The sequence below is a fragment of the Polistes dominula genome, unplaced genomic scaffold, assembly GCF_049000335.1.
Source record: "Polistes dominula isolate Pdom_NZ unplaced genomic scaffold, Pdom_raw_medaka contig_22, whole genome shotgun sequence".
NCBI lineage: Eukaryota > Metazoa > Arthropoda > Insecta > Hymenoptera > Vespidae > Polistes > Polistes dominula.
This window is the reverse complement of record NW_028300966.1, coordinates 5,144,637-5,158,437: the sequence shown is the minus strand read 5'-3', so window position 1 is coordinate 5,158,437 and position 13,801 is coordinate 5,144,637. Positions and strand designations below refer to the sequence as shown.

The following is a 13,801-nucleotide window of genomic DNA, read 5'->3' as shown; positions in this document are numbered from 1 at the left end:
TACTCCTGGTTATACCCATCTCACCTAATATATGCTTTATAAAAATAATTCACGATAAGGTGAACATTTAAATATAATATCTTTTGTCTAGATTCGTATTAAAAAACTTCAAAAGAAAAACTTGTATTATACTCAGTGCGACATTTAATGATTAAAATAATTTTTGCTCTAGATTATTTTTTACGATATTTTATAATTTTATGAATAAAAATGATCCGAATGACTATATCACTCTGATCATTTATTCTTTAGGTATTTTCATCTAAAGATAATTATTTTGTCCACCTTTTAATAATTCAATACCTTCCTATACTTACGATGACCACTCGTAATTTATTTTAAAGTACTATTCTGTAAAATTTTTTTAAACAAAAAAACGTACTGAATTTTATTTTTTTTTATTGTAGTTTCTTCTAGAAATAGTGGTCACCGTGCCTATACTGCACTGTTGTAAATTCGGAGAAAACAAATTTTTGTCTTCGTTTGCTTTATTTAATGTAATTTATTTATTTAATTTAATTAATATGTTATCTCTTTTACAAAATTAAAATTCTCTTCATAGGATAAAATAATTATTTTTAAATAATTAACATTATTAAAATAAAAATTAGAAACGTTATTTTGTTATATAAATATAACATGTACGTAGAATAGAATAAATACATTATGTTTTCATTAAGTTTGAAATAAACGTTATTCATTAGGACATTTAATATCAGTTTTACATTGATTTTGCATTTAGCTTATATACTTGCTATTCCCATGTGTCTTCATTTGTATCACAAATATTAAGTAAATATATGTATACGTATAGAAGCATTGGCTTTTAAGAAAGAATATTATTCTTAATTATACTTAATAATACATCGTAAGATTAAAATAAAATAATACACATCTTGTTTGGCCATTATGCAAAGAAAACTCCTGTATATTGAGTGGTTTTTAGTGCTGTTAATGATTGTGCAAATAAATGGGGAAACTTCGAATTCAAATTTCCAAAGCAAAGAATACATGAACACTTCACTCAGAAATGCTGAGGAGAAAATTCTACAGAATCAAGAACAATGTACGTGCTATGAAAATATCTTTAAATTTTCAAGCTAATATTTATTTTATTATTTTATTTAAATGATTATCTTCTATGATAATTAAAAACATAATAATATATATTATTATGGTTATCTGGTCAGATAATATTATATATATATATATATTATAAATATATTATAGATGAGGAAGAGTTTGCAAGAATAAAAGAAAATTATGGAAAGTTTGTAAAAGTTTTTAAAAATGAGAATGAAAAATGTTATAACTTTGGAGATATCAAAAATTCTATTCGAGATATAGTAAATAAGATTAAAGAATCTGTAAAAATATTATTAGCGGCCAAATCTAATGCAACAAATGAACTTATTCCAACAACTGAAGATATTATAAACAGTAAGTTAGATACTTTTATCCTTTATATACATATTTGAAAAAAATGAACCTAAAGTTATACGAAAAAAAATTAATATTTAATATTTCACATTTTAAGTCGTTGATATATTTTTATTTTATATTATAGACATGTTGTCAATAGCAGCATGTACAGCTTGGTTCGCAGATATTTATTATAATTTTCCAGAAATTACTACAGAGATCTTGGAATTTGAAATTGATTGGCATCATGTATTAAATAAAGCTGTGAAATTTACTCATTCAATGGAAACAATTCTAGATTCCTCTATTGTTGCTCAAATTTCTATAGTTAAAAAACATTTTAACGAAAGAAAACATGAATTAGAATTAAAAATACAAAGATCTCAAAAAAATAAAATCTGGACATATTAATAATGCACCTTTAAAAAAATTTCATTACTAATTTTGATAAAATATATAATATTTATAAGAAAACTTGAAGTCAAATAAATTATTGAATAAATACGTATACTTTCATTTTTTCCATTAAAAATTTTAATCCTCCATGGGCTAAATTTTTCTCTCGAATAATAAAAACTGTATTTAATGGTAAATATTTCTGTAATTTGGTAAATATCATCTATAAATGCAAATTATCAATGAATACAGTAGATTTAATAATTTTATTATAATAAATAAATATTGGAACTTCGAGACGCGTTTTAGCTTTTAGAACAGTGGTTCCCAAACTTTTTGTCCTATCGCCCCCATTCCAACTGAAAAATTGCTTTCTTCCTTTTCTTTTTTTAGTAACTGGTTTTTGGCTATTTTGGCTATTTTTTGGGTATTTTCGTGTGCACTCATGACGTTTTTTTAATCGCACACCCGCTAAATTCGCTAAGTTCGTGTCAATCGCCCCCTTAACCGTTTTCATAGCCCACCAAGCTCACCAGACACGAAGATAAGAATAAGGGAATTTTTGTAATATTTTACTACTATTTACGTTGTATAGCAGCCAATATATGACATTTTTTCCTTTTTAGTAGTTCATTTTCCCCAAAGTTCACCTATGGTCGTCATCGCCCCCCCCCCCAGACCGCTTCATCGTCCACCAGGGGGCGATATCGCCCACCTTGAGAACCACTGCTTTAGATTATACAAACCTATGATATTGAATACTACATATTAATATTATTTACATTGTGAATATCGAAAAAAAATACGATAATAAGTTATTGCACTTGAATTCTTCTTAAAATTAGTCAGATTAATGAAGATAATTTTTTGGCATATCCTTGACCAAGTGGTACCAACATCAAATTTGTTTCCGCTTTAGCAAATAGTTTCTTTTTTATTCTTTTTGAAATAACCAGTATTTTGAAGACTCTCGATAATACTATACAATATTTGAACTAGTTAACTGTTAACGATGTTAAACAACGTATCAAATACATGTTCATTTTTTTCAAGTTCATTTTGATTACAATATTTAAAATTTAATGAAACTTGTAAGAAGGAATCTTTGATCAATTGTTTTTCATTTTTAAACAAATTATAAATTCTCAGTAAAAAATTTACAAAAATTAAAATCTTTATTTCTATTATTACATAACTAAACACTCGTATTATATATGAATTTACATTATATTATTATTATTATACTTATAATGAACGTTATATGTCTTGACGGTTAGCACTTGTTTACATTTTTTTTAATTTAATATTTGAATTATAGACTTATATTAATATGTTCTTAGGAAATTCGTATCATTTATATTATACATTGCCAGAGTAAATATAATTATACACGGTTGCATTTACGAAAGTAGATCACTCTTATTTTAAACCTACGATTAGATTTTAATAAGTAATCATGGAAATAAAGCTACTGCATATTAACTGGTATTTAGTGCTATTAACGATCATGCAGATATATGTAGAAGCGTCAAATCATCAAGAACAAATGCGTGGTGATAATTATTTCAGAAGTTCTATGCACAAAGTACTAGAAAATCCAAAGTATTGTGAGTATTATTAGAAAGTCTTTTAGTATATTATTTTATTTAAATATTTATTCTGTGTAATAATGCAGTACAAATTTTCTTTTCATGTATGCATATGTATATAAATATATTATAGATAAAGAAATTTTGATAAAACGCAGACAAGCGGATATACAATTTTTTGAAATTTTAAGACAAGATGTACATTATCCCACATTACAACAATTAACAAATGCTATTTCAAATATAGTCAAACAAATTACTGAAAGTAAAAAATTATTAGAAATATCTAAAAGTATTTCAAAGTCTGATACTGCTCTAACAGATCAACGAGTTATTGATGGTGAGTCAAATATTCATATCCCTTATATTCAATTTGTAAAAAATGAGCATAAAATTATATAAAAGGTAAATATTTTATAATAAACATTTAACACACACAACGTATGTTATTGATATCATTTTTTTTATTTTTATAGCTCTTCTTTTAGTGTTGGAAAAAACAACTTTTTTTGTAGATATTTACTATAATTATCCGGAAAAGACTGAGCAAATTTTTCAATCTAATAGAGGTTGGAAAATTTTATTGAGTTCTTCTTTGTCATATACTATAAATTTCCCATATATTCTGGATCCGACTATTATTCATAACATTGTATTACTTGAAAAAAAACTACGCTTATCACTGGAGGATAAAATTAAAAAAAAAATACATCCCACAATTAAAAAAGATTTAAAAAGAGAAAGCACAGAATTTTAAACATTTCAGAGATAGTTTCAATATATTATGAGTTATTTAAAGCTTCTTTGTATAATAAATAAACTATTTAACAAACATTTATTGTTGATTTTATACCACCAAAAATAAACCTTGACTTTGTATGTTTTTCCATTTAGTTTTTACTTCCTGCGTACACTTACTCTTGTTTTTTTTTTCGATGTTGAATTTTCTCTTCCTTAGTTGTTTATCCGACTGTAAAAAATTGATAATTTGTCGACAATTTGCGCGTTAATTATCCTTTTCTGCTGAGTCCCTATAGGTTCCGACGCCATTGTTCTTTAATGCTCAAATTCTAGTTTATAAATATTTTTCAATTGTAAAGCCAACTGTATTTTATTTTTAATATAATAAATTATCATTAAAGCATAAAAAGTTATTTTCGATTTTTTTAAATTCCTACAATAACCATACTCCCTAATGTATGTATTATTGAAAATAATAATCTATTCGAACATAATTTATCAATAGCTTATTCATAAGATCAGCAGATCAAAAGAATTACGATAAATTTTAGAAAAAGGAGAGCACAAGTATTACGAAATATACAATAGAGTAGTATATAAAAAAAGTAGGGAAGCAACTATTATTTTATGCTCCGGCCTAAATGGGAAAAAGTATTTTCCTTAAATACTATGATTTAATGAGTCGTATGGATTTTTAAAAAACATTTACTACTATTGTGCAAAATTATTAGTTCTCAAAGTTAAGGAATAAAATAATTGAACACTTACAAAATTATCTGAGGTGTATTGTTTATTCACCGTTAGTAGGAGAAAAGTGAAGGATCATATTCCTCTTTGATATATATTTAAAATACATTATTTCGTTTGAAACACTTTTTCTTGATCATTAATGTACCTTAGTAGTATTTATTTTACTTTATCTCTTTTTTTACAGCTTTATATTTCTAATACAAATAAAAGTATCCTAATTACCAAGGCATTAAAGAAACATCATACATTCAAGTTGTATCTGAAAACAAATATTTGGAATATTTTAAACGATACAGTAAAACATTTTTAAAAAATCAAATTTTAACGGTATTAAAAGGAACATATCGTCTCAATATTTATATTATCCTACATGACTTTGAGAAATTCGTTAAAAGTAACATTTATATTTACACGTCGAAATAAGTTTTTTTATAATAAGAAGTTTCTAATAATTTGTTATAAATATCTTAATAAAATTCTATCAGAAATTGCTACTTTTGCTTTAATTTATCTTGTAATATGAAATTCTAAAACAATAATTTTTGTACTAATAGTACAAAATTTATTTACATTATACGTGAAAATACGTTATATGTATTATAATTTAATTTACATTTTTTTTATATGTAAAAATACATATAACAATGAACGCAATCTGTATCGACATTTGAAATTTGCTTACGTTTCTTATAAAATTTATAATTAACTTATAGTTTGTTGTTTACATCTTTAGAAGTGTCTCTTAATTTCTATCATACATTTTCAGTAAATACATATTTATATGCTAACATTTACATACGAATATCACTTTAGATTCAGCTACTGAACACATCACAGTTAAATTGTTAATTATATTCAGATATATCTTTACTAATTGTAAGTCATTATGCAAATAAATTCACTGTGTATCGGGTGTTATTTAGTGTTATTAAGAATCGTGTTTGCTAATGAGGAAACTGCGAGTTCCAATGAACAACAAATTAATTTCGATCCTCTCGTAACTGCTATTTCTAAATTCGAATTTGATAAAAATCAATGTATGTACTTAAAAGAATCTTTTATTAAAATACTTTATTTAAGTTTTCTATTCTATATAATAATTTAGTAATACTTTTTATTTATATATATTAGTAGTATTAAGTATTTAGTAACACTTTTTATATATGTATAAATTTGAATATATTATAGTTAGAAAAGAGCTGATGATACGCAGACAAAGATATGCAGAAGCTCTTAACATTTTACACGAAGAAGATATTTATTACTTAAAATTTGCAATGATCAAACATTTACTTGCAAATATAGTAAATAACATTAACGAAAGTACAGCAATATTAAAAAAGGAGAGAATTCACTTTAACGATAAAATTGTTAACAATCAAGAAACTGTTCAAAATGGTAAGTTCAAATCTTATATGTTTCATATTTATATTTGCAAAAAGTGAGTAAAATATTTTGCAAAGAATAAATTTTATATAATTAATTTTTAACAATGCATGTTATTGATATGAATTTTGTTTATCCTGTAGCCTTATTTTTATTAATTGAAAGCACAGCTCTTTTTGGAGATCTTATTTACTATTATTCAGATGTAACTATATATATCTTAAAAATTGAAAAGCAATGGAATGATAAAATAACTTTGTCTTTGATATATACTACTATAATAGAAGATTTGCTCGATGATTCAACTCTTGCTACAATTTCGTTAACAAAAGACATGCTTCGCAACACAAAAGGGAGATTGAAATTGAAAAAAGACACAAAACGAGATGTAATGTCGTCCGAATTTTTTTATTGAATATTTTTATAGTCTTAATGTATTAAATAATATTTAAGCTTTCTTGTTTAATTTAAATAAATTTTCATGTGAAGATTTATATTAAAAATTATTTTATCTTAAAATTAACATTGATTAAAGTTTTTTTAGTCAGGGACTAATACGACTGAAATACTACTGAAATAAGAAATGAAATTTCGGTGTGTGAAATGACTAAACTTAATAATATATTACATACCTAGGGCGGTAAAGTAAGAATTGTCTCAGAGCACATGTAATTGTTGTCCGAGGCGAAGCCGAGGTCAATAAACATGTGCTCTGAGGCTTTCTTATTTATTGCCCATGGTGTGTATACTTTTTTCCGGCTCGACGTAGGCGGAAAGCGGCAACTTCGTTTTGCACAGCGGGCGGAAAGTTGACACTTTCTGCACGGAGTGGTGAAAAAGTTATTTAAAAACAATTCTTTTAAATGTATTAAAATGAATTTTTTTCCGAAACCAAATAGAATAAAAATTACTTTAAAACAATCCTTAAAGAAGTATGATGTATTACCTGTAAAAAATAAAAATAGTTTACAAAGGAGTATTGAAAATGTAATTTTTTCAATCACCTCCTAAAACAAACTAAAATAAAAATTAAATTGCAAGAATTTTTTATGATATAAAATATGTTAAACATTGCATGCAAAGTAAAATACCATAAGCTTCGGTCGAAACACAAAATTTTAATTTAACAAAATGGCGGAGTTTTAAAATAAAGTTTCAAATTTCGCGCGAAAATTTGATGATTTTTGGCCTGCCAAAATTACATTTTTTATTCGATCGGAAAACTGGAGGTTCATGGTATGCAGAAATATATATAAAAGAAACTGCAACAAGAATCAAATCGATCAGATGATTTGTTTTCAAGTTATAACTGCAGCAAATTTTGAAAATATAGTTTCGAGAAAAACTCGTTTAAAGTTAAGGTTACTGATTTCATAATTATAAATCAAGAAATATTCGATGGCTGTAACTCAAAAACTATTTGAGCTATGCACTTGAAATTTTAGTTTATTGTTTTTAAAGGTATAGACTATTAAAATATGAAAAAAATTAGATTGTTTCCAAATTTCACACTAGTGGTACCCCTTAAAGTATGTTAATAAGTATGTTTATGTATGTAATGTTTAAATCAATTTATACACAGTGGGTGTAGAAAGTATTCATACACCAATCAATTTGAAATAAAAAATTGTAGATATTCTTGAGAGTTTTTACAATAAATCCAATGAAGTAAAAAATAATTTTTTTGAATAAATTAAAAAATTATTATTAATTTGCATAATCAATGTAAAAGTTTATTAGAAATATCGCGAATTAGAAAACAGACTTACTAGACAGACTACTATACAAAATATCATTGATAGGTATGGATTAACTCTTTGCGGCATAGAATTTCAGATAATAAAAGCCCTATGTTGCATAGAAATTTGATTAAGTTTTAAATGAAACGAATTGGTATATTTTATATTAATAAAGGTATTACATAATGTAATAATGTAAAAACATAAAAAAAGAGTTAATAACCAATTGTTTTGCGTAACTAAGATGAAATATAAACTTATAAGCATGTATAGCTATTGCAATAATATTTCGAGGTGGGACTAAAAATGTCCCACCGTGCATTACAATGTATCAAAAAGGTAGGACACTTTTAATCCCACCGTGCCCCAAAGAGTTAAGAAAGAACAACAAAATAACTTACAAAATGGACGTTGAAGGAAAATTAATTAGTACACTAGATGAGTTTCATCACAAGAATAAAAACAGAATCCAAGAATAAGTACGATAAAAATAGTCGAACATCTTAAAAATAATTTAAATATTGATATATCTGCTAGAACTGCACGTAATTTTTTGCAAAATGAAGGGTACCATGGTCATGCCAACACAAGCTGCACTTTTGCAGCCCCAAACAATTATATGTTAGAACCTCCACCGTGTTTCACTGTGGATAGCAAGTTTTCTAGTTTCAGCTCTTTATTTTTTTTTCCTCCATACAGTGCAGTGTCCATCAGATCTAAAAATATTAAATTTACTCTCGTCTGTAAAAATAACTCGATTTCAGTACTCCATTGCTCTTTTAATGTTACGATTTTCTAATTCCAATTTTTTCTTCCTATTCATTTCATTTACGAAAAACTTTTTACGAGCCACTCGACCATGATAACCTTCATTTCCCAAAATATCATGTGTGCAGATTACACGTATTAAAGTGAAATCTTCAAAAAATTAAGTTTCAAGAAAATGAGACGAAAACACAAAATCAGGAGTAAGATAATTGTAGGATTTATTTATTATAATATTGTTACCATATATATCAAAGGGCACCAGTATGATCTTGAGATGGGGGTAATTGACAAAAACTATCACTTTCCAAATTGTATCAATTAATGCGATAGCCATAGATAGAAATAAATAAATATATTATATATACATGGTGTGTCTAAAAAGTTCGGTGAATGGTCTCAGGAAATAAAGGAAACAAGAGTTACAAACAAAATACCTTTACTGGCCTTCAAAGTTATCGCCATTGGCTACAATGCACTTCTGACATCGGTTGTACAACTGTTGGAAACTGTCAGCAAACGCTTCTTGTTGAATTGCTCGAAGCACGGAGGTCACGCTCATGAACTCCAAAACCGTTGCGATGTGTAAGCCTTTCAGGGGTAATTTAAGGCGGGAAACAGAAAGAAGTCTGCCGGCGCCAAATCTGGAGAATAAGGATATGTTCTAATGTCAATAGCATAGAAAAAGCCGTCAGCTAGCCATGAAAACGCGTAAAATGATAGTCTACATTATTATATAAATAAAAAAAGTCATCAGCCGGCTGTAAGTCGGTGGAAAGCTCGTCAGCTGATCATAGAGATAGTATCTCTATGCAGCTCATACAAAAAAGAGCGCGGGCGGCCAGCATACGATTTACGCGCTATACCTTTTACTGTGCCAGCTGACGGCTTTTCCATCGACATACAGCCAGCTGACAATTTTTTTATTTAAATAATTATATTAACTATCAACTCTATAAATTTTAGCCGGGTTAAAATGACTGAAACTCAAAAATTTTTTGACGTGTTTTCGGTGCTCCCGTTGGCCCACCCACCGCTAATGCGCCAACTGACGATCACTATGTTTACAGCACAACTAAATTTAACATTCTACAAATTATGGTCAGAGGTAAAATGACTGACAAAAAAATGTCACTGGCACCCGGCTATTAAGAGAGTTAGACATTTGTATAAATAAAGGGTGGGTAGAAATACGACGATCGGACGAAAGATCCAGCGATACAATTAAGAAGGAATCCATAAAGTCAATATTTTATCTCCCTTACTTTTCGAGATATATTAAAAAAATATGATTACACTCTTACCTGATATTTTTTATTAAGTTTCACCACTGACAAGGACAGCGCAAGGTCTAGCCCTCTCGGATTTTGTTCAAATTTTGCAGGATGATAGATTTAGCTTCCCTTTTTACGAATATATATGGTTATAGTGGCCACTACTCAATAATTTTTGAGATATTTGCAATTAAAAATGCTTATGATGTTATCTAGTGTTTAAATTTACTTCTGAAGTAAGCAATGGTATGTAATAGGTTTAGTATAATGACGACGATTCGGCGATTCGTTCCGAGTGGTTGAGTCTTTTAGGGTTCGAATCTTGGGAGATAAATTTTTTTTTTCTATTTTTATATGTAAAGATACATAATAGAGTTTAAATAAGTTGAAAATGAAATGTCTTAAATGACTAGAAACCTTATAAGAGTTTTATTTTTCATTAGCATTTGTATATGTTCTCAATTCTCACTATTTTCAACATAAATATCAATGATTTTCAAAAAATCCTAAAATATCGAGACAAATTTATTTTTTTAAATATCTATAAATATAAATCCAACACCAAAATTTAAAAAATAAATAAAAATTCATATGAAAAAGAAATTTTTTTTAAATAACCCGTTTTAAGCGAAATATCGAGCAAAAACCGTTTTCATCCCTTGATTTTTAATAGAAGGGATGAAAAAAACAAAATTTTTTCCCTACGATTGTTCTTTGTAGTTTTTTAAAGATAATTAAAAAAAAAATTTTAAAAGTCCAATTTTTATATTTTTTATTGAATTTTCATTTTTTAGTACTTTGAACCGTCGTAGGGATGAAAGGGTGCGTTTTAGGGGAAAAATGGTCTGAGAGAGATAGGCCTAAAATTTTATGCTCTACAACTTTTATTTGAAACTTTTTTTGATATTTTCAACATATAATCCAAAAATCGTATTTTGGGGTAGTTTTTAATTTTTTTCACCCCTTTCCTGGTGGTTGAGAACTTTTTACTTTGCCCACAGTTTTGTACGCATTTTTTTGATTATTTCCATATTTTTTCAGCCGTATAGGCCAAAAACCCGATTTCAGGGCTATTTTGACTAGACTAACTAGAATAGACGCACGAACGGTGACTAAGGTAATGTTGACAGATAACATTCCAATTTGTTCCAAGCCAAGGAGATTAGCCCCAAATACAAAAGAAAAGGAGGTAGTAGCACAGAAGGTAGACGAGTGATTAAGCGAGGGAATAATTTGACCGAGTACGAGCGAATATAGTATTCCGGTAGTGGTATAGTACCCAAGAAATACGGAAAGTATAAGGTTTGTATCGATTACCGTAGATTAAACGCAAAGATAATAAGAGATCGATTTCCAATGCCATTGATCGAGGACTGTATCGATGCGTTGACACGGGCAAAAGTGTTTTCGATAATTGATCTCAAAAACGGGTTTTTTCATGTTAGAATCGTAGAGGATAGCCGTATGTTCACCTCATTTGTTATTCTAGACGGTCAATTTGAATTCCTTAAAACACCTTTTGGATTATGTAACAGCCCCACTTGTTTTCTAAGATTTATTGATGAGATCTTTGGCGATTTGATAAGGAACAAAGTAGTGATAACATATATGGATGATCTCATTATCCCAGGCATCGATATCGAGGAGGCGTGTGAAAAGCTAGAAGAAACGTTGAAAGTTGCAGCGCGGAGCGGATTAATTATAAATTGGAAGAAATGCAAATTCCTTCAAGAGAAAATCGAATTTTTAGGACACATAATACAGGATGAGAGTATTTGCCCATCGCCAGCGAAAATAGAGGCGGTACAACAGTTTCCGGTACCAAAAAATAAAAAACAGGTGCAATTGTTTAGGACTAACAGTTTATTTTCGTAAATTCATTAAAGATTATGCAAAGATAGCAAGGTCATTATCAGATTTATTAAAGTCGAATAAGGTATTCATTTTCGATACAGCCGAAAGAAGATCATTTTTACAGTTAAAATAACTTTTATCTAAAGAGCCGGTACTTCGTATTTATGATCCCGAAGCGATAACAGAATTACACACAGATGCAAGTATAGATGGATTGAGTGCCGTATTATTGCAAAGGTACAGCAACGAAAGTTATTTTCATCCAGATTATTACATGAGTCGTAAAACGTCAGAAGCCAAGCGAAAGTATAACTCATACGAGTTGCAAATTTTAGCGATAATTAAGACAGTCCAGAAGTTTCGAGTTTATTTGTTAGGGATTAGATTCAAATTAGTTACCGATTGCCAAGCGTTTCAAAAGACACTTAAAAAGAAGGATTTAGCGCTTAAAGTTGCGAAGTGGACATTGTCATTAGAAGAATTTGATTTTGAAATTGAACACCGCGCAGGAGAAAGATTGAGGCGCGTAGACGCGCTTAGTCGTTTTCCAGTTATGTGTATCGAGGAGACATTTTTACAGAATATTAGAAATAAACAAGAAGAGGAAGAAAGGTTGCGGTTATACGTCAAATAGTCGAAAAGTAACCGTACAAAGATTATCTTTTAGAAAATAATATTTTAATGAAGCTTGTAAACGACAAAAAGGTAATAGTGTTGCCTACGAGCATGCAAGCTAATGTAATTAAAAGGATTCACGAGAATGGGCATTTTTCTGTAAGTAAGGTGGCCGAAAGAGTAAAAGAGGAATTTTATGTACCAAACCTAAATGAAAAGATAGAAAAAAAAGTCAGTTGTTGCATACCGTGTATATTAGCAAAACGTAAACAGGAAAAGAAAGAGGGTCGTCTATTAGAACCGATACCGAAGGGGGATAGACCATTTTGAAACTTATCATATTGATTACTTAGGACCAATGACGGCCACGAACAAGACGTATAAACATATTCTAGTTATCGTAGATGGATTTTCCAAGTTTGTTTGGTTATGCCCAACTAAGTCGACGACTTCACGAGAAACGATAGACAAACTGACGATACAGCACAGGACGTTCGGTAACCCGACACGTATTGTAACAGACAGAGGAACAGCATTCACATCGGCAGATTTTAAATAGTATTGTATGGCAGAAAAAATTGAACATATTTTAACTACCACCGGTATACCAAGAGGAAACGGTCAAGTTGAAAGGATTAATCGCATTATTATTGCGGTATTGACTAAATTATCAATAGATGTGCTAGATAAGTGGTATAAACACGTGTATAAAGTTCAAAGAGCGATCAATAGTACTCATCAGCGTAGCATAGATACGTCACCTTTTGAAGTAATGTTTGGTAAAAAAATGAAACAGCGAGAAGATTTCACAATTTTAAAATTAATAGAGAAGGAAGCAATAGCTCAATTTTCAGACGAACGCTTAGAATTAAGACAGTCAGCTAAAGAAAGCTTGTCAAAAGTTCAAGGAGAGAATCAGCGTAATTATAACCATAAGTGTAAGAAAGCGATTGTATACAATGAAACCGATTTTGTGGCGATAAAACGCACACAATTCGGTACAGGATTAAAGATACATAAGAAATTTCTAGGACCGTATAAGATATCTAGATGTAAAGGGAAAAATAGATATGAAGTGATTCGTGTGGGTGAAGGTGAAGGACCAAAGATTACCACAACGGCAGTAGATTATATGAAACCGTTTGAAGAGTTTTCTTCGGGGACCGAAGAAATAATAGAATGGCCGAGTGTGGGGTGTGAGAATGTGAGAGTGTGAGTAAGAACACTTAAGCATGAATGGGCCAGAGTATCGGGTATAATCAGGCAAAAG

General features: G+C 28.9%; 4 protein-coding genes across 4 annotated transcripts; all 4 read left to right on the top strand.

Moving 5' to 3' along the window:
* Positions 1 to 713: 713 nt before the first annotated feature.
* LOC149032487 (uncharacterized) lies at positions 714 to 1,833 on the top strand. The gene is made up of 3 exons (XM_089173128.1): positions 714 to 1,066; positions 1,231 to 1,440; positions 1,568 to 1,833. The coding sequence occupies exons 1-3, from the start codon at positions 910 to 912 to the stop codon at positions 1,831 to 1,833; spliced, it is 633 nt and encodes a 210-aa protein (XP_089029254.1). The 5' UTR covers positions 714 to 909.
* A 1,356-nt stretch (positions 1,834 to 3,189) lies between these two features.
* LOC149032486 (uncharacterized) lies at positions 3,190 to 4,501 on the top strand. The gene is made up of 3 exons (XM_089173105.1): positions 3,190 to 3,425; positions 3,541 to 3,747; positions 3,884 to 4,501. Exons 1-3 carry the CDS (start codon positions 3,275 to 3,277, stop codon positions 4,162 to 4,164), a joined length of 639 nt encoding a protein of 212 aa, XP_089029231.1. The 5' UTR covers positions 3,190 to 3,274; the 3' UTR covers positions 4,165 to 4,501.
* Positions 4,502 to 5,623: 1,122 nt separating this feature from the next.
* LOC149032485 (uncharacterized) lies at positions 5,624 to 6,787 on the top strand. Its single transcript, XM_089173044.1, has 3 exons — positions 5,624 to 5,935; positions 6,087 to 6,296; positions 6,428 to 6,787. The coding sequence occupies exons 1-3, from the start codon at positions 5,785 to 5,787 to the stop codon at positions 6,697 to 6,699; spliced, it is 633 nt and encodes a 210-aa protein (XP_089029170.1). The 5' UTR covers positions 5,624 to 5,784; the 3' UTR covers positions 6,700 to 6,787.
* Positions 6,788 to 13,096: 6,309 nt separating this feature from the next.
* Positions 13,097 to 13,747, top strand: LOC149032484 (uncharacterized). The gene has a single exon (XM_089173127.1). The coding sequence runs from the start codon at positions 13,097 to 13,099 to the stop codon at positions 13,745 to 13,747; it is 651 nt and encodes a 216-aa protein (XP_089029253.1).
* The last annotated feature ends 54 nt before the right edge of the window (positions 13,748 to 13,801 follow it).